General features: G+C 40.2%; 1 protein-coding gene across 5 annotated transcripts in view; it reads left to right on the top strand.

The window, feature by feature from the left end:
• TRAK1 (trafficking kinesin protein 1) overlaps positions 1–14,315 on the top strand; it is a 969,724-nt gene extending 955,409 nt beyond the window's left edge. For all 5 annotated transcript variants that reach the window (XM_044064726.1, XM_044064729.1, XM_044064725.1 and 2 more), the window contains exon 15: positions 9,901–14,315. In XM_044064726.1, coding sequence (XP_043920661.1) covers positions 9,901–10,720 — 820 coding nt within the window. In that variant the 3' untranslated portion in view covers positions 10,721–14,315. The remainder of the gene's footprint in view (positions 1–9,900) is intronic.
• The last annotated feature ends 7,748 nt before the right edge of the window (positions 14,316–22,063 follow it).

Here is a 22,063-nt window from a genome sequence, read left to right as displayed (position 1 = left end):
GGAAGCATTTCCTCTCCTTCAGCTCCAGAGGTAGTCATATCCACTCAAATGTTCCTTATGCTGATTCATTCTTCAGTCAGGCTTTCGGCTCCAGTGGTGTCAGCAACAGATTTCCACCTGGGACCTGAGGCCCCCATGCTGACACTCCCATTAACACCAGGGATTGTTGATCCATTGCATTTGACTTGATCTTGTGGTGTAGTCTTGGAGTCAAGGACTCAAGCTTCAGGCTTTGGCACCATTGCCAGGGCTGTCACATTCAGCTTTACCTATGATACCTTGTCTAAGGAAAGAGTTCCTTTGGTGGGCAGCAGCATGCAACCATAACAAGGGACTTCCCTTTACACAACCCCATGCTGTCCAGACTCTAACCACAGACGCATCAGACTATGCCTGGGGTGCAAATCTGGACGGCAGGTGCATTCAGGGCTACTGAAGCCCAAATCAAATTCATCTGCACATCAACCAGAAAGAGATGCTAGCTGTTCAGCACGCTCTGACAGCTTTCAGATCACTACTGTCTCCGGGGCCTCTTCTAATCAAAACCAACAACACCACAGTGATGTGGTTTGAGGGCAAGTGATTTCTTTCCCAGGGAAAGAAATCGCCGTTCTGAACAATCGTGGTTTAGTGCGTTCGTTCAGTATGTGTCGATGAAGAGGCATTTCCTGAAACGCCTCTTAGAGATTTTAATATAGACCCCAAAGATATGCTATCCAGGTATGGAGAGGAGGGTAAGATGCTTTCTACTGTGGGAATACGTTTTTCCACCTTGCAGAGACCATATTCAAAGTGTCAGAGAGGTGGTGGCAAAATGTGCTTTAAGAAATCACAAGGGTTTTATCATGACACACATGGAGAGAGTTCCCCCAGAGGCAGAGGGGGGAACACTTCTGGAAGATGCCGCCCTTGTGGCAGAGAAGGCCCACAGAACCAAGGGTCCAGAGGGCCTTTCTTTGGGAAAACTTACAGCACTCCTGAAAGGAGGCCCCATTGCCTGCCTCTGGAGGCAATTGGGGGTCAACTATCCCTGCACTGGAGAGCCTGACTAAACATAACCACCAATGTATGGGTGCAGAGGATAATATCCAGAAGTTACTGAATATCCTTTCTCCATCTGCCTCCCCCAACCAAGAAAATCCCGGATGTTACATCCAGTCAAAGGGATCATGCAGTTGTTTAGATACAAAAACTGCTAGACAAGAGAGTCATCCAAGAGGTCACCCAAGATGAGAGAGGATTTGAAACTTACTCACTTTTTTTTTTTTTAGTTCCAAAGAAAATAGGGGACTGGAGACCAATACTGGATCTCAGAAGACTAAAGTCAATTCAACACCAAAAGTTCCGAATGGTCATGGTACAGTCCATACTTCCTTTTTTGGAACAGAGCAATTATATATACTGCATAGACCTTTGGGATGCGTACTACCATATAAAGATGGACAAGCATTCCAGAAGGCATTTACACTTCTGGCTGGGAGCCAGTCATTACCAGTTTAGAGCACTGCCCTTTGGTCTCACTCCCACCCCCAGAATGTTCACCAAATGCATAGAAGTGGTAGCAGCTCACCTGAGATGACAAGGATTCCACAGGTTTCCCTGGTTAGATGACTGGCTCATTTCTGTCCCAACCAGGCATCTACTTATCCAAGCAAGAGACTCTGTTATCCACACTTGTACAGAGCTAGACATAACCATAAATTACGAAAAACCTCAGTTGAAACCTTTTCAAACACTGGAATTTATAGGAGTAGTCCTAGATATGAGTCAGATGTTCACAAAACTTCCATCCTGCAGGGTACAGACAATCAGACACCAAACTTACAAGCTGCTTCAAAACGGGATGATAGCTACTGGTTATGTCTTACAGGCTCTGGGATCAATAGCAGCAGCTATCACCTTGGTCCTGCTAGCAAGATTTCACATACAAATACTACAATGGCTGCTAGCTATACAGTGGTCAATTCTCCACCACCCTCTGTCCTATCGGATTCTCATTATGGACACCTGCAAAAGAGATTTCTCCTGGTGGATTCATTCCAATCAACTAACACATGGCCGACCCTTTGTTCTCTCACAGCCGCAAGCCACGGTGACATCAGATGCTTCCCAGATTGGGGAGGGGGGGGCATTATCCAGGGAAGACAGCTCACTGCACCCGGACTGCAAATAAGGCCAGTTTACACACAAAAGTCCTGGAGATAGCAGTGCTTCTAGCATTGCAGGCCTTTCAGAATGCTCTCCCTCGGGGAACAGTGGCAATTCAGTCAGACAACAGGTCTGTAGTCTGATACACAAACAAACAGGGAGGAACCACATGATAATCTCTTGAGTCAAGAAGCGCTCAGAGTGTGGCAATGGGCAATCTGATCCAACCACTTTCTTGTAGAAATTCACATTCCAGGAAAGTCGAACATGATAGTGGACAAATTGAGCAGATCCATCCGCATGCCTCACAAGTGGTCCCTTAATCAGAAAGAGGCAGAAGAAATTTTCCACAGGTGGGGCTAGCCTTGCTGCGACCTCTTTGCATCCCCCCTGAACAAAAAATGCAGCAGCTACTTTGCCCTAATTCCCCCAATGAGGGAGCCACTGAGTGATGGTCTGATACACAATTGGCCTCACAATCTACTGTATGCCTTCCCCCCAACTCCTTTGACTCTCAACTTTCTCCAGAAAGCAAACAGGTTGAAGAGAATGGTATTCCTCATTGCCCCATTTTGGCCTCAACAAATCTGGTTTCCCTTCCTTTGGCCTCATTTACTGAGAAAACCTCTGGATCCCACTATAGACCTACTATCGCATCCAACATAAACACTTCATCCCAGTTTGTCCAGCCTCAAGCTGACGGCTTGGTTTCTCCAATTCCATTAATAGCCAGACAGCCTATGCTCTCCTCCCCATTCCGTCACGTCTTACTATCCCCCCCGTAAGCCTTCCACTGAAAAACTTTTTTGGAGCAAATGGAAAAGATTTGTATCCTGGGCTCAACAGCATGATGTAGATCCCTTTACCGCACCAATCCACTCTATTCTTGAATTTTTGGCTCATCATTTTGGTAAGGGAGCAGCTGCCTCTACAATTAAAGTGCAATTAGCAACAATCTCTGATTTTCACATTGGGAAAGATAACTTGTCACTGATCTACCAGAAACCCTGCAAAGCCTTTCTGAAGGGGACCCTTTTGCTAAGACCACCTCATAAGGACCCCTCCCCTCCATGGGACCTAAACTTACTGCTGTGATTTTTCGTTCAACTCCCATTTGAACTTATAGCCACATGTGATATAAAATTTTTGTCTTGGAAGACCATCTTTCTAGTGGCCATTACATCTGCTAGAAGAATGTCAGAGATTTAGGCTTTATCTTCCCAACCTCCATACCTGATTTTCCATAAAGACAAAGAATTTCCTTGCGCACCAACCCTTCCTTTTTACCTAAAGTTGTTTGAGTCTAATGTCAATCAAACCATTAATTTGCCCATTTTCTTTCCTAACTTCAGTAACAAAGGTGAATATGTACTACATTTGTTGGATGTCCAGAGGCAATTATGTTTGTATCTACAAAGGAAAAAAAAAAAATTAGGAAGGCAAGTCAATTATTTATTTCCTTTGCAGGCCCTAGAAAGGGCCTTCCAGTATCCAAAGTTACTCTAGCAAAATTTCTGTCTGATTGCATTTCTTTCATCTACACCAAACAAGTTGTTAATCTTCTCAAAAGCATTTGAGGACACTCAACTAGGGCCATGGCCACTTCGGCAGTTTTTCAGGCTAATGCATCCATGGATGAAATTTGTGCAGTGGCCACATGGGCTAATCATCATACCTTTATCACTCATTACAAATTGGATTTGGTCTCCAGGGGAAGGGCTTTGTTTGGTTCAGTGTTTCTGAGGAACATCCTTCCATGAGTCCACCCAAGATAAAGGTCGCTAGGGGCTCTGTCCCGTACATGAGGATGAAATGAAAATTTACAGTATCAGATAAAGAAGTTGTGTACTCACCATAATGTTCCGTCTGTATTGTCGATTTTCATTTCTCCTCACATCCCCTCTCTCAAAGTCCACAGCCTTTGCCCCTGGTAGAATGGGAAGTTCAATATCGGTAGACCGGCTATATTTCTCCATACTCCAGAAATGGCCTTACTATGGTCATTTTTATGTGAAATTCTCTCTATATACTCCTACATGTAAGATAGCTTTAGCAAACAAGATCTGAGGTAATAGGTAGGGATGCATTATGGGTAAGGGGAGGTGCCCAAGAACTTTTTGGTTGCCATGACCTGTTGTAATGGATGAGTTGGATCCGATGGATTGGATCTGAACCCATATGTGAGGAGAAATGAAAATCAGCATTACAGATGGAGCATTACATAACTCATTTTTCAACAAACAAGCAAAAAGACTTACTATCCACTCACAAAGCTAATAACTTAGCAAGCCATTTATTCCATTCACATTTCCAGTCCGAGACCTGTACCACTAAGACTGAATAACAACCTGTCCAGTTTCAAAAATCAACTAAAAGGCAATCTCAAGGACTCCTGGCTATGCTTTACCCATTCACTAGGGTAACTATAACACAGACAACCCTCAACCTTACCACCACTTTCCTATATCTCTCTCTTTCCCCCTAAAACATTTTGTGCCTCAGTAATACCAAGTAACAAGTCAGTAATAAGAAAGAATTGTAAATAAAATGTATACAGTTTGTTTCTTGTAACTACTGGTGTACTCTATGCTCTTAGACTAAGACTTCTTGATACTAATGGCGCAACTAAGAATGTTATGCCTTTAAGTTACCATGCTATCCCAAAAGGGTACAATACCCTAATGCAACCTGAGTATGTCATCCATCTCCCATTATAATACAGGTATCTATATGTTTGTTCATGCATATCCATGTTTACAGCTGCTTCATTACAAATTCTTGCATATAACATATTCCATTTCAACATTATTTTATGATGGTACTGCTGTGAATATACTTTTATTCATTGCGCTTTTGTGTAATGTGAAACTGTTCAATATGCTTATGTTTATGATTTTCTAATACCACACTGTCAAAGATGACACTAATATTTAATTTGCTTGTATTAATGTACACTATATTTTATATTGTTATATTAATTTTATTACATTACATTACACTATATTGTACCAATGGAGCTTTTCTCCCTAGTCAGATTTTGCCAGCCAACAAATGAAAATAAATAAATAATTACACTGAGTGAATTTATTTATAAGTACTATACACGCGCGCGCGCACACACACACACACACACACACACACACACACACCATAAGGTGCTCTACAGATAAGCTGTATTCATTGTCAAAAGGATAGAGAGGATAGATAATAGCTACCATGGCAGCATCAGAAGTAAACACACACTTCCCTGTGTTGTTCCTATATATCACTTGCACTTTGCTTCTTGAAATTTGCTACTGATGTTTAGGCTGTGATCAACAGCGTTAAATCATTGTTGTATATCCAAAACTAAAACTGTAAAAGGCTTTACCTTGTCATCTAGGTAAATACTGGGGTATTATATGAGATAAAAGGGGAAAAAGGTTTTGAGGGAGATCCTGAGCACATTTTCAGTGTTCTTGCTATTGAGGGACCATGTTGCTAATATAAAATTTTGTAAGTAAGGGTGAAGATTAGAAGGATTAATCTGAAGTTACTGGGAAGCCACTCTGTGCTTAGTTTTGCTACAAAGTGATATACTTCTGCATTCTCTCTTCATAAACCAGGAGATATTGTTCAACCCTACTTCAGACTTGTAGTAGTCAGTAAGGGAGTTGGTATGATTATGCGTAAACCACGTTCCATATCTGAAGTAATCACACCTTTCTGTATTACAAGTTTAGCTTCTTTAGTTAGAAGATAAGTGATTGCTACAGATATGTAGAAATCACAATGATGTTCAGCATAGTGATCACTGCTGCATTATCCCTAGCTATATGGGTTATAACAGGTATCCAACTTCCAAAGCTTCAAGGGCAACTTCCACTCACCCAAACCAACATTTTTTTTCTATTCAAGTTTCTGATTCAGATTCTGAAGAAAGTGTGGTTTGTGCCCATCCATTCAAATGATTCTTTCATACCTCCCAACCATCCCGAATTACTAATTTTTTACCGTGTTTTGGGGTCCAAATAATGGGGTGCCACGATTCCCAACTGGCACCCCTTCATCAGAGCTTTGCTGCTGTTTAATTTGCTGGTGTGTAGCTTTTATTTTCTGGTAACACGGAAACAAATGAACAGTAGTCTGCTTAAGGTAAATCTGCCGCCATGGAGCTTTGCAGTTTAATTTGCATTATCGGAGCTTTGCTGCAGGTTATGTTTTTAGGTGTGTGTGTGAGAAAATGCCCCCCAAGGAAATACATCTGGTGGCTAGGGGTACTCAGGCTCAAACCCTGTACCTTGGGTGCACGTAAAAAGAGCCTAAAGTCCCTGGCTACCACCACGTGTGGATTTATGCCTCATATTTTTGTTCTGTTTCTCATTAAATCTGTGGTTTTCAGGATTTTTGTGGCAAATCACTGAAGGATTGAATTCACTAAATAATGACAGGGTTTTGAATTTCAGACTTCATATTCTTCAGAAAATAAATGGTAATTCGTAACACAAAACCTTTTATTCTAGGAATTTTCTAAATTTATAAAGATCATGGGGCTGTATTCCCCCATTATTGGCTTTGTCCAGGTTTTTTGTGCTAAGATGTTGAGAACTATGGTGAGACATGAGAACTGAATTCAGTAAATGATAGCCATTTAAGTTTCAGTCTTTCATGAAACTGAATTCAGTAAATGATAACTATTTAAGTTTCAGTCTTCCTGTCTTTCAGGAAATCGTTGATTTGGCATAGTGGTATGTTGCTCTGACTGTAGTGCATAGGGTCTTGGGTTCAAGACTTGGCAGTGAAGTGCATGGTAGTAACACATTTTATTCTAGCAACTTTCCAAAATTATACAAGCAGTGTTTAAAATGTGCCCCTCCCTGATTTTTGGCCTTTTGTCCCCCCCCAAAAAAAACTGGATGTGGTGTGGGTTTCAATGCTGTTTCAATGAATGTGAGTTTCAAGGGCAGAGAAGTTTTAATGCCAGGTCTGTTTTCATTGTGAGACAGTATTGCTTTGTTTAGCACATATCTATTAGTGTTTGTGCATTGTGCTATCAAATGTACAAATAAAGTCTAAATAATCATTGTGGAAGTAAAGCAGTATGCACACATTGGTGTTTATGGTAAATGGGGCAAAATAACCAGGTAATGGGACACTGGAATGGTTGCAGGGGGACTCTAGTGTCATATTTTGGTTGTCTGTTCTTCAGTTTACGTTTGAAAGTGGGTATCCCACAATTCCATCGGAGTGGGTGGGGTTATTTAATGATGTATGCAAATTTTACATTAATCAGCATACAGATTTGTACGTATTTGTCATGGGCCTTGCCCAGATTTTTGATGTTTCCAGGTTGAGAGGTATGGATTCGCTCCTTTTTTAAAATATTTCCAGAGTGAATCAATTATAATCTGAAGACACGTAATAATGTGGATGTTCCTGAACCTACACCATTCCATCCTGTTCTTTCAGTTTTGGATATATATATGTAACTTGCCTGACAGCGAGCCTACTGCCTCCAAATAAGCAGATGGATTTTAAAAAGTTCCTTAATCTTATATAAGTTTTTATATACTAATCCCAAGTCAGACCCAGCAGCTAGTAAACATCTGGTTAATAACAATCTCTCTCCTACTGACAAAATGGGAAAGCGTTTGATAGATTTTGGGGAAATGTGTATTCTTCTGCAACACTTATCTTTAGAATTCTCAACTGTCAAGCTCACATGTTAAAGTTTATGCTTGCCTCTTGAGAACATGAGGAATATTATCACGTGTTTTATTTTCTGAGGTGAAAATATTTTTTGTAACCTGATTGCTTGTCTCTCTAAAGTGGCTGTCTACATTTTGAAATGTTCTTATTGATTCTGTTTGTCACTTTCAAAGCTGCTGCCATTAAGGACTGTTAAGAGAAGATGTTAAATTTTAAATTCTCCCTTGGACAGAGAGTTACTTTTTAGATCATCTGCTGCAGAGTACCTTTAAAAATGTGATGAGAGGTATCTCAAATTTTTTAGCCTTCCTTCTCCAAGTTTGTCAAGGGGTTGAATAGTATCTCTACAACCTTTTTCTCAAAAAAGCAAAATAAGCAGTCACAGAAAGTTGCTGGTAAGCAAATATTGAAAATGTTAATGGCAGGGAAGGTTCCAAAAAGAAAGGAGGAACTCCCACAGAGCAAGGGACAGTCTAAATGGCTATCTGCAAGACTACCCTCCCACTTCCCACCCTGGCACACCATTAATCCTTCCAAAAAGTCCAAATCTCCATTTCTGTCTTTGGCAACAGATACTTGTAGGCAGATGTGTTCTGAAAGTAATTCATTAAGGTGACATACTGCGCTGAGCGTCTGTATGAGATCCCCCCCCCATCTGCCAGATCAAATTCCTCTATTTCCTCCTGTCATTAAGCACCTGCTCACTCAGGGGGGTTATAAAAGTGGTCCTTTCTTCACATGTTTCTGGTGCCAAAGAAGATTCATGTGGGCCAGTTCTGGAGCTTTCCTAACTAAACCAGTTTTTGATAGTGCAAAAGTTTAAAATCATATTCCTTCACAACTTGTTAGCTCTCATTCCCCGTTTGAGTTTTCTGGTCATTTTAGATTTAAAAGATGCTTATCATTATAGTCCTACAAATCCAGATTTCAGACTTTTTCAGGTTTTCTGTGTCTGGATCAGACCATCTACTTCTCCAAGGGTATTTACAGAGAATCATCACCAGTGATAGTGTACTGCAGACTGCAGGGAGTTCACTTTTTACATTATCTGGGAGACATGCTTATTTTTTCATATGTCAGAAATCTCTCACTTTGGTTAGAGATCTACACAGACTGAGGTTCCAGGAGAACATACAAAAGTCCTGTTTAATTCCTTTTCATATGATTGTTTTACTGGGATGCCTCCTGTATACCTCAGTTCAAAGAGCTTTTCTTGCACAGGGAAAACTAGATCATGTAGAGATCTGTTCAAGTTTTTTCACTCAAACGTCTATTTCAGCATGGGAATTTCTCTGGATGCTGGGTCGCACGGCATCTATTGATTCTCAAGATTCCTCTGACAAGATGTGCTAGGTACACTGTTTTATCTACTGCCTTGCATCCACATTTAACAGAGACTTTGTAACAAATATGTAGAAGTTAACATTTTACCTAATGTCTTCAGTTTACATTTAGGTAGTGATAGGTTTAGAGCAAGCCATAAGCCTTTCCAGTGAGATTCACCAGATCATGCATCCTTTTTATAGGTCAGTGGTGGTGATAAGAGAGAGGCCTTTACCTTGGCAGATGTGATACTTAAATTTTTAATTCAGCACTACTTTTGCTACCAGATCTTTCAGAGTTTTTCTTGTGGTGGTAGCTGGGAGAGTCATTGACTGATAAGTTGTAAAACTGTCTTGCTTTCTACTACTGTGTTTTGTTACATTGTGTTAGGTAACTTTGGTAGCTACAGAGCCAAGGTAGTACTTAATATGTTTTAAGATTAGTACAATAATTTTGGACTACATGCTGCACAGAATACATACATTTTCAGTAACTTGTTAATGTTTCCTGATTGCTGAAAGACATTGCCTTAGCTTTAATAAAATTGGAAATTATGTAAAATAGAGTTGATGAGTAGTATCTAGGGAGCACCCATGCAGCTCTGATGACAGATTTTTGGATCTATTTGTCTTACCCATATGCATTTTAATCATTGAAGAGCTAACTTCTTACCTGTTGTACTGCAACAGTTTTAATGCTTGTTTTCCAACTCTCATAATTCATTTTCCTTTTATTTTTTAGCCTTAATTCTGTACCTAATACAGTGTGCAGTGCTAACATGAGCAACTTTAAAACTACTCCTGCTGCTACTCCTTGCACTCCTCGACGGCTGAGCTTGGCTGAATCCTTCACAAATCTCAGAGAATCCACCACCACTATGAGCACATCGTTAGGATTAGCAAGACTTCTGAAAGAAAAAGGAATCTCTGCAGCAGTATACAATCCTCTAAGCTGGAACAGGACTGGTACATGTACAAGCACCATTCTAGATCAGCTCGCCCCCAGAACAACTATAATGCCATCAACACCTCCCAACTCACCAATGCAGACTCCAAGCTGTTCCCCACCTTCTTTTGAATATACATGCACCAGCCCACCCTATGACAACTTTCTTGCCTCTAAACCTGCCAGTTCCATTTTAAAAGAGGTCAGAGGTGAGAAAAAGGGAATGCATAGCAGTGAGTGTCAAACTGATGTGAGTGTTTCAAATCTAAACCTTGTTGATAAAGTGAAACGTATTGGAATTGGAAGAGTAGTTGGACCTGGGGCAACAGTTTCACAACTAGGTCCTCTAACAGACGATCAAAGATTTTTTCTGTGTGGTGCCCAGAGACCAGTAAGAGCTTTTGCTCCTGGAGGAATTGTACCAGAAGGCCTTCCTCTAGGTGGCCCTACTGTGGTCACAAATTCTATTACAGGGATGCAGTTGAACTCTGGCATTCGAAGGAACCGTAGCTTCCCCACTATGGTGGGATCTAGTATGCAGATGAAGACTCCTTCATCACTAAATTCAGGAATCTTGATGGGCTCCAAGTTACCTAAACAGACTAGTCTACGGTGAAGGACATATTTAACTAATCTTTTAAAATATTTATCTTGTTTCTAATTTTATTTGTGTTCTGATAAGTCATATTTATGCCTAGTGAGACTAGAAAATATAGTTTGTATAAATTGTAAATATGTTTTGGACATACTTTACCTAATTGTGAAAAGTCCTACATGTTTTGAGTAGGAAGTTTTGCTTTGACAATGCAGTGGATGCATCAGGAATTTATATTAACTAAACATGTAGCAGGTAAGTAGTGAAATTGCACTGAAAATAAGAACGTAGAGATGTCAGTGTGTATCATAAATGTGTATGTTATACATTTTAGAAGGTCTTGCCTTAGCATGGGGAGATAAACAAAACTTCTCTCCTTTTTCTTTGAACCATTTATTTTACTTTTGTACATTTTTTTTGAACAGCTAGTGTTGGTGAGAGGGGAAATCAGATGTTTGGCAGCATCTTTTTGCTGCAGGTGGAATATTCTTATTGACAACAGGTGAAGATGTAACCTACACAGTTTTGTCACTTGTGTACTTTTGGGTCCAGAAACAGAATGAAAGAAAGAAGTCTAGTGAAGCAGAGTCTTGTGTTCATTTAATAAGAACAACATGTAGGGGATGCAGAGAGGAATGTAACTTTGTAATGCTCTGCTGATTACAGTCAGTCTTGTTTACCATAATCAAATGTATTGAATAATATTTGGCTGAAACCAATTAGCCCAAAAACAGCATCTTTGTCACCCCCTTACTTATCTATTTGGGGGTCATATGAAAACTCAGTGTAGATCATTGTCCAAGAGATGTGTAAATTTCAGTCTGCCAAAGAACTTTTAATCCATATGTACTCAATGAAAAAAACTGTCTGGGGAGTGTAGTTATTTTCAGCCTATTTACTACCATGTTTGACTTCTTTGGCAAAGTTCTTGCTGTGGTGATACTTGCACCCCAGTTTTGTCATAGTTAAAGGAACCCCAAATGCTTTATTCCTAATACCAGCTAGAAATAGCAGACAGCAGGCTTCTTACAGTAGTCTTTTCCGGAAAATGATAAACTTGCAAATTATCTTCTCTTTTGGGAAAAATAGTTGTCTTTGCATAATTTTACTTGTAATACTAGCATTTCTAATAGAACTTTGTGTATCTTGTGTGGCAAACTACATTGCTGAAGACAGTATTGATCTGGCTGTCCATCCTTCCATGTTGCCATGAGCTTACTTTTTAATATTAATGGATATATAACTGAGCAGTGTGTTTTGTGTAATAAAGCAGATTTGTATCATGAGTGGGGCACAACAGTGATGTAGTGATTAAAGTTGCTGCCTCACCGTGCCTGGTTTTCTACTTTAGTTTCTGAATGAGGTGCCTTCTGTCTTGAGTCTGTGTCCACTTGACATTTTGCTAGATGTTCCAGTTTTCATACACACCCTGAAGGCACACACTCAGTCAAACTGATGATTCTCTAAACTGTCCATAACTGTGTGTACTTGTGCACATGAATGTTGATGCATCTTGCAATGGACCAGTGTCCTGTCCAGGACTAGTTCTCTGTTTTATGCCCGTTGAATGCAAGGATAGACTCTGGATTACCTGCGACCCTAAAGCAGGCTAAAGTGAGCACTGAAAAATTAATATGTATCATTTGTGAAAAAGTAGCGTGAATTAATATTAAAAGGCACAATACTTACTGAAGAATTAACTCAATATACAATGATATTACCTGCTTGTTTTCATTACTTTTGTTTCTTGGGTTTACCTGTCACTAATCAGACAAGTTGCCGTCTTAAAATTGCAGAGCTGACACAGTGTAGCAGAAGCATTTTTTTATACCCGAGATAATGGCTAAGTTATTTGGATAGGTGAAAATGCATGCTTTCATCCTTGTTGGAAGAGAGAGACATGTATACAGAGAGAGTATCACACATCTGTGTTTTATAGCAGATTTATATAGGCAATTAAGACCAAAAACCTGATGTGAGCTATGAGTCAGCCGGTAGACTGTTACTGCATTTGGATGAAAAAGTGAGTACACAGACGAGAACTGAGAAGAAAGCTCTACAGTTTTATCTATGATGCATTAAAAAAGCTTTAGGAAAAACTACCATAAATGTAGATTTTCAGAAAAAAAATCTTTATGCGTTTACGTATTCAGACTTTAATATTCAAAGAACAATCAGCATCTCAGTCTTAAATTGGCTGGTGTACTTTAAATTTAGGCATAAATATGTTGTACTTTGACTATTCCTTTCCGTTATCAGTAAACTGGGAGTTTATCGACAAATGTATGTTACTTTCATACAGATGCAAGCAAATAACTTTCATAAGACAGTGGCTTCTTTCTAAAACTTACATTAGCAATCATTTTATGCCATACCGTTTTTTTGTTTAATGCACCATTTTTCGTAGTATATGGCTTAAAGTTTTTCTGCATCTTTGGAACTAAGATTTAATGTCATACTAGTAGGTTAAGTCTTGAAGAAAGTTTTTCAGATAATTTAAGAACTCTCTCCATCATTACACTTCATGTATGAGCAGGGCTGTTGAGTATACTGTGCCAGTAATAGCCACTGAAGAAATCCTGAACATTTCATAAGGCATCATTTCATAGTATTAGGTGCAATGAAAGGATTTATTTTTTGTTGTTATTGTTTTATATGTGTGTCTCACACATTTTCACTTTGTGGCAGTGCATAATGAATGTTTCTATATGGCACCATAAAACCTTTGAATCAAAGTGCCTGACCAAAATAGATAGATGATTTCCTTATCAAAAAACACTTGGGGGGTGCTAGGAAAACTGGCTTACTCTACTACGTATTGTCAAAAGCAGCATTTAAAAAAGTGAATATGTTATTGATTGTTTATTATTTCAAAACCATGTAGTTACCATTTAAAACCAGCATGCTAAGTTCTGCAGTTGCATGTGGGACCTGACTACTACTGTTAGTATCCAGCTGGTACTTGAAATAGCTTAGTTACTAGGTGTCTTGTTCTGAGTTTTAATTTTATGACCTTTGCAGTGTTGTATGAAATTAAACAGCTGTTTGTGGAGCTGAAATCTCTGCACTTATTAACTTCCATCCGTAGACCAGTAGCACTGATAAATTACTGTAAATATGAAATGATTGCTTGTTCATATGTGACATTCCTTGGGATGTTACAATTTTTTTTTCAAAACCTTAGTCATAATGGTTTTACTGTACCTTGGTAAACGTTTTGTCTGAAAGCACATGACGAATGCTCAAAAATGTGTTTTAAAGGCAATTATTTATTCTCCAAGAAGCATTTTAGCTCTGATTCATAATTGTATTTGCTGTATTGTAGTCATATACTTAACTGCAGTCACTTTGTTTTTTTTTTATTTTTAATATGTTGGCAATCTGGAAATAATTGAATACATAAAGATGGTTTTGTTCTTTCTACTGTACATTATGATGGAAATGTGGTTTTGCACACTTAGTGTATTAATGAGGAACTTGCAATAATAACCACTGTGTTATAGGAAGGAAAGAGGACATGTTACTATAGTCCCATGTTACTATGATGTTGTATATCAGAAACTACTAAATTCTGAAATGTCAATAAACCAAAACAAATTGATAGTGAAACTGCCAACATTTGACTGTTGTCACTATGTTTTCTGTGTTCTAGGTATCTTAATGAAATCTGTCAACTGTCCACAAACAGTTTGATTATGTGTGACGGATCTGCTGTTTTATCATTTGAAGGGAGTCAAGGATGTTTATCCATTTCAGAAACAGTGTACTTTACATTTTTGTCATCAAGTTGAGTTCTCATAGAATTGAACTGTGTGTTGAAGCTTCAGAAGGTTGAATGTTGGGGACTCGGGTAAAAAAAAATGAGGTGTCATGGGACTAGTCACTCATCATAGTCTGGCTTTAGTCCAAAAGGTGGCTGCAATTCACATAAAATGTACCCTCCTCTGAGGAAGACAACACTGTGGGAAACGTGTTCTTTTTTATGAGGAAGTAGCAGCAGGGGCTGGACAAGTAACATGGCACATGTGAAAAAAGGCAGGATGCAGAGTTGATGTTTTCCTTCAGTACACAACCTGGAATGCTTCATACATAAATTCAGTACATTCCTCGAGGCAGTGGTAGTGTAACACCACAGTGAAGACTAGTGCACTTCTTGCACTTACCTGTGCAGTGACAAAAGTCTTACTGGTAAAGGTGCCTGGTGATGGTTGGTTCAGTCAGTCCATCAAATGAAGTTATTTTTGATACACCACCACCTCCTGATCCAGGGATTCTGCCTCTTCTCTACCACAGAGGATGTTTTTCTCACTCAGTAGCAGTACTACTTTAGGTGTAGTAGACTGTTTACATGTCACTACTTGTGACAGTGAAAGGGACTTTGTCCTGTTATTCGACCGTGTACATGCCACTACTTGTGATGGTGAAAGGGACTTTGTCCTGTTATTCTAACAGATGTTGGTTTGCCTGCCTTTTTGGACATGTATTCCACCTATTATCTGTGCATCCAAGTATATGTTACCATTAGAACCAGAATATTTTTTCTCCTCTTTTTTTCCTGTCAGTGTTGCTTATATTTATCTGTCATACTGGGGTGACCCCACAAACTTCAGGTTGTACTTTTAGATCCTCAGTTTCCTCCACACTTGGGTGTTTTTTTCCCCTTAACATGTTACTGTTTTTCCAAGAGCAGACTTTAAAACATTGTCTTCCAGTTTTAATAGCTTTGTTATTACTTCACATTGTTCACTATTACCAACATCATGAGAAAAAAACAGACACAGAATGAAAAATCTTTACATGCATTTTGTCCAGCACAAGTACAGTTGCTAGAGTTTTCAGTGTTGAAGCTATTACATAAACTGTCTGAAAATAAAATAAACTTATTTTTAAAGTAGTAACATGTTAATGTACTTGTCAGTTGGAAAACTTGGCAAGAATAACCAAATGTTTATGACACAGAATGCATTAAAGAGACCTAAAGATTGCTCCAAACATAGGTGAATTTAAATGAGACTCATGCAGGTGCAGGTGGAGTTTCAGAATAAGATTGTTGCTAGACTCAACCAGTTTGTGTCTTCACTGTATCACCACATTTTTTGTTTGCTCTTCTGCTTGCTCCAGAAGTGTGCCTCTTCTAACTTCCCAACCTTCGTACACTGGTGATGTTCTTCGTGTTTCACTGTTGCAGTCATTACATTTGGGGTTATCCTGCTGGCAGGTTGCCCTCAGTCGGCCTGAATTCCAAAGTCTTGGGTCCTGCGTCGGTTGCTGTCACCTCTTCCCTGACGTCAGGTCGTCAGGGGTATAAAAGATGCAGCCAACGCCATTTTATTCAGTCTTTCTTGCCGCGCGGTGCCCGAAGCAGAAGCAGTTCATAAGTGCCGGTCGGCCGACTCCTGAGATTTTCGTGTTCGAGTTTCAGATCTGAAGTCTTCATTAAAAGTTAAGTACCCCATTGGGGAAACTTTTTTCTTGCTCCAGACCAATGTCAGAAAAAGTTAATTGTATTTCTTGTGGGAAGCAAATACCTCATAAGGACTTTCATTCTTACTGTATTCCTTGCTTAGGCCCTGACCACGATGTTGCTAGTTGTCGGTTTTGTGCTAGATTTAACCAACGCACTATTAAGCATCAGTACAACTTTGCATTAAGCAATTTTGGGCAAAGATTTAATTATACAATGTCGTCGGATAGCCATCCGACTACCGGAGTTCACAAAAAATGCAAAGAAAAAGACAGGCAACCGAGGTCCAAAACCGATGACGAAGCTTCTCCTAAGCAAGTCACCGGTTCTCAGTGAGGCGCTTTCGCAGCCCCTGACGCCCGCTACTTTAGAGTCGCAGGCCACTACCGACTCCCACGTGGAGTCGGAAACTCAAGGTATTGGAGCCTCAGAGATTATTCCCTCAGATGGGTCCGGAGCCGCTGAGCAGGCATCGGCTTCTGAGGGTGTATTCAGACCTAAACAATTATATATTAAACCGACTTCAAAGACTAAAACACCTTTAAAGGCAAAGAAACAAGTTCACCAGCCACAAGGACAGGCCTCCATGCCCAAAAAACAGATGCTCAAAATGGCTGAAGACTTAATTACCTTGATCAGGGGTTCCCATCCCCCCTCCTGATAAGAGGCCTAGGCAAGAGACAGACTATGAATCTTCAGATCAGGTTTCCATTTCTTCTGATTCCTCTTCTGATCAGGAATATTCTCTTCCCCCCTATGAGGATTCTGATGCTGAAGAATCAATTCCTTCAGCTTCTCCTCCTGAAGACCACTCTTTTGGGGAAACCTTACATACCATGAGGGAGCACTTCCACTGGGAGAGCCAAGATTTTTCAGAATCTAAGAAAAGGCTCAGAAACTTCCTTTTACTACCTCAACACAGGCCTCTAGCTATTCCACCTGTGTTGGACATTGTAGATGTGTTCTCGGAGTCTAGTCTGACCCCTGACTCTTTACCTCCAGCTCCTGTTAAGCTGGACAGATACTACAGGGTCTCTGGCTCTCATAAATTCCTTTTCAAAAACCTTACTGCAGACCCAGAAAGTATTTCTCAGGGTCCAAAAGGGGTCAAGGCTTCTACTGCAAAAAACCCTACCCCCTCTGACAGGGATTCTAGGGCACTGGATAGATGGGGAAAAAAGATTTACACATCTGCTACTTTGGCTATAAGGGCCTTAAATTGCCAGTTTCATATGCTGAAATATCAGCAGTATATCATGACACTGCTTAAACAGAAAATGATGGCAAATTCTGAATGTGCAGAAAACAAAGAAATGCAGGATTTATTGCGTGCAGCTGAACAAGTTGGAAAGCATTCTTTGCAATGTGGGTCTGATTCTCTGGAGGCCTCCTGCAGGGCCGCTGTTACGGGTTCTGTCATTAGGAGGCATGCTTGGTTAAAGGAACAAATTCTGCCTGACCATGTTAAAGCAAAATTATTAGATGCTCCTTTACAACATGATACCTTGTTTGGTGTTAAGGCGGAAGAGGTGTTAAAGAAAATGGAGGACAAAGCTAAATCTATGCAAACGGTCAATGATTTCTTACAGGTACAGCCACCTAGATTTAGCAGACACTGGCCTACAAAGAATTGGTCCTTTCCAGTCTCAGACAGACCTCAAAGAGACAGATCCAGATGCCCTAGAGGCAGATTACAGCCGCAAGGATCCTACAGGTCTAAGCAGTGGAGTGCTTCTACCTCCAAAGGTGGAGAAAACAAAGCACAATCATACAGGAAACAGTCCTAATGACTTCCCCCTGCCTGCACTAAGCACTTGTCTTCTGGCAGCACCCTTAGGGGGAAAACTAGCACTTTTTTCTCAAAATTGGCACATTATAACCCAGGACAAATGGGTTCTAGACATAGTGTCACAAGGCTACAGGTTTCATTTCCATACCCTGCCAAGGGCAAACAGTTGGCCAGACCTGCCAAAAAAATCAATGGGCAGAGGCTCAAAAACAAGTCGCAGCTCTCATGGACATGAGGGCTATTCAACAAGTGCCACAGCGAGAGCAGGGACAAGGATTTTACTCAAGACGTTTCTTGGTACCCAGAAAGGACAAAGCATGGAGACCAATACTGGACTTATCTATTCTAAACAGTTTCCTGGATATACCAAAATTCAAGATGTTGACCTTACAGGATCTTCTCATGACTTTAGACCTAAAAGAGGCATACCTGCATGTCCCAATCAGACAATCATGCAGAAGATACCTCAGATTCAAGGCTAGCTCAAAGCATTACCAATTCTCTGCACTGCCCTTTGGCTTATCTACTGCGCCCAGGGTCTTCACAAAGTGCCTGGCACCAGTAATTGCTTACTGCAGACAAAGAGGAATACAAAGATATCCTTACTTGGACGACTGCCTCATACAAGCAGAGAACAAGGACATTCTACTACAGCATCTGACGTTTGTGATAAGACTTTTAACATGCCTAGGGTACACAGTCAACAAAAATAAATCAAAACTAGTACCCTCTCAAGAGATAATATTCCTGGGTGCAAGCTTAAATACAACTGCCCAGATGGCTTATCTCACTCCAGACACCAAAGGCAACTGACTACCTATTTCAAGGAACTGGCAACAAAGGCCTAGTTATCTGTAAGAAAAATTCTGCAGGCTTTGGGCTTCATGGCATCCTGCATCTTACTAATTCCATATGCAAGACTACATATGAGGAAAATTCAATGGTACCTAAAAAGTGTCTGGACACAACATTGCCACAGTCTGGAAACAATGATTAATCTAATTCCCTGCCTGCAACAGAAATTTTGATGGTGGACAAAGGCTTGTCACCAAAACAAGGGACAGCCATTCTCAATACCCCCAACCAGGCAGAGCCTAACGATGGATGCTTCAGATTATGCCTGGGGGGCACACATGGCAGGAAGAGGCATTCAGGGCACCTGGTCCACAAACCAAAAGCATCTACACATCAATCAAAAAGAGATGCTAGCTGTTCAAAATGCCCTGACAGCCTTCAAGGACCTACTTCATCCGGGACAACTACTGATAAAGACAGACAACACCACGGTCATGTGGTACATACGCAGGGGGGCACTCATCCTTATCCCTTGTGCAGACAAGCCATGGCTTTATGGGACACAGCATTGACTTACCAAGTTCATCTGCAGGCACAATTCCTGCCATGAAAGGAAAATACTCTGGCAGACGAACTAAGCAGAAACCTCAAGGATCTCCATGAGTGGCACCTGGATCCACAATCTTCAGCATGATAACAAAGAAATGGGGACGCCCGGACATAGATCTATTTGCCTCCCCTCAAAACAATCAACTAAAAAGATTCTGCACAAGGACTTATCACAGACAAGCTTGGAAAGTGGACGCCTTATCTTTCAACTGGACAAACCTATCAGTATATGCCTTTCCTCCACTGCCTCTCCTCCCCAAGGTACTCCTAAAGGTCAGGCAGGAGAAACCAAAGATGATTCTGATTGCCCCAGACTGGCCACACCAGTACTGGTATCCGATCTTAAGGAACTTGTCCCAATGCCCAGCCTGGACCTTACCCTCATATACCTTATGTCCAAAAAACGTTCAGTGCTATAGCCAAAGTCCCACCAAGCAAAAGAAATACGAAATCCAGAAATAAGAATGGTAGGACACTGCTGAAGTTTCTATTTCCTTTATTAAAAGCACACAAAATTGCCAAGAATAAGCGCTTTCGGGTAACAACCCTTCATCAGATGAAATAAGAACAGACATTCCAACAATTTAAACTATCAGCCAGCCAATGAGTTATCAGTATACCACCCGCCTTTTCTGTAGGGCGGGCTTTAGAGGTACTATGTCATTTAACCCAGGGCTCCTATGAGCTATCAGCTCCAATATCCATTTGGATTCTAAAGATTCTGTAAGGAGCTTAATATCACCTCCTCTATTGTTTAGTTTTACATTAACCACAGCTCTGAAGCTGAAAGTATGCGTAGGATTCATCTCTATATGCCTGTAAATGGCATTATGTATATCCTTATTCCGTATGGAGGACAAATGTTGGAAGCACCCTAACCTTTAACATATTGTTGGTTTTTCCCACATAGAACCCAGGACATTGTATACATTCTGCCAAATAGACTAAATTACTGGTCCTACAGGTGGCCCTAGCCTTGAAGTTGAAAGTCTTTCCACTAACTGGATGTATAAAGATGGTGTCCTTATTAATAAGGGGACATGCTTTACAATAGCCACACGGGACACTACCAGCTCTGTCCTTGAAGGAATTCAATGTGGTTAGAGTTTTTTCTTTACATAATATATCTTTTAAATTTTTATTTCTCCTGTATCCAAAACTAGGTCTGGCCCCTACAATACTTCTCAACTTACTGTCACTCCTTAGAATGTTCCAATTCCTATTGACTATGTTCCTTATATCTCCAATGTTGCTACTGTATGTAAAGAATAACTTTGGTTCCTCCGATTTAAATCAGGTAGGAGGGGGTACCTTCTCTTCACCTACCTTACACCTGAGCCATGGTTTAAACTTACTCTCCCTTTTTTGATTACTGTTGCCCACTACCTTATTGTTCTTCCAACACTCCTTCCTGTGCCAATACCTATGCCAATCTGGTCCTCTGGTATTGGGAAAGGGATGTCATTTTTAACAATCAAGAATGGATGCAATATATTCATACATATACTCGTTTTGTAGACGATGTCTTCTTTCTTTGGAAGGGAGGTTTAGCATTATTGGAGAACTTTGTGGAATATTTGCACTCCACTACCTCCTTTCTTAGATTTACATTGAATTATTCAGATACACGGATAGATTTTCTTGATGTTTGTATTTCACAAACTAGGACAGGCTTTTCTTCCTGTTTATATAGGAAGGAGTATTGGAAGAACACCATGTTGTGTTTTGACAGCATGCACCCTCGTTTTATGTTTCCCAATATTATTCAGGGTCAGATTGGTAGGATATCCAGGCTATGCCTGGAGGATACACAATATGAGAATGAGGTGGATGTCTTAAAAAGCTGTTTTCTTGATAGGGGCTATAAAGAAAAAATAGTGAATAAGGTAATGGGCAACAGTAATCAAAAAAGGGAGAGTAAGTTTAAACCATGGCTCGGGTGTAAGGTAGGTGAAGAGAAGGTACCCCCTCCTACCCGATTTAAATCGGAGGAACCAAAGTTATTCTTTACATATAGTAGCAACATTGGAGATATAAGGAACATAGTCAATAGGAATTGGAACATTCCAAGGAGTGATAGTAAGTTGAGAAGTATTGTAGGGGCCAGACCTAGTTTTGGATACAGGAGAAATAAAAATTTAAAAGAAATATTATGTAAAGAAAAAACTCTAACCACATTGAATTCCTTCAAGGATAGAGCTGGTAGTGTCCCGTGTGGCTATTGTAAAGCATGTCCCCTTATTAATAAGGACACCGTCTTTATACATCCAGTTAGTGGAAAGACTTTCAACTTCAAGGCTAGGGCCACCTGTAGGACCAGTAAGTTGGTCTATTTGGCAGAATGTATACAATGTCCTGGGTTCTATGTGGGTAAAACCAACAATATGTTAAAGGTTAGGGTGCTTCAACATTTGTCCTCCATATGGAACAAGGATATACATAATGCCCTTTACAGGCATATAGAGATGAATCCTACGCATACTTTCAGCTTCAGAGCTGTGGTTAATGTAAAACTAAACAATAGAGGAGGTGATATTAAGCTCCTTACAGAATCTTTAGAATCCAAATGGATATTGGAGCTGATGGCTCATAGGAGCCCTGGGTTAAATGACATAGTACCTCTAAAGCCCGCCCTACAGAAAAGGCGGGTGGTATACTGATAACTCATTGGCTGGCTGATAGTTTAAATTGTTGTAATGTCTGTTCT

The sequence above is a fragment of the Protopterus annectens genome, chromosome 3.part0 (assembly GCF_019279795.1).
Source record: "Protopterus annectens isolate FY-2018-M chromosome 3.part0, PAN1.0, whole genome shotgun sequence".
Lineage (NCBI taxonomy): Eukaryota > Metazoa > Chordata > Ceratodontiformes > Protopteridae > Protopterus > Protopterus annectens.
Note: the sequence above shows the minus strand (reverse complement) of the source record. Positions and strands in the feature narration are given on the sequence as shown.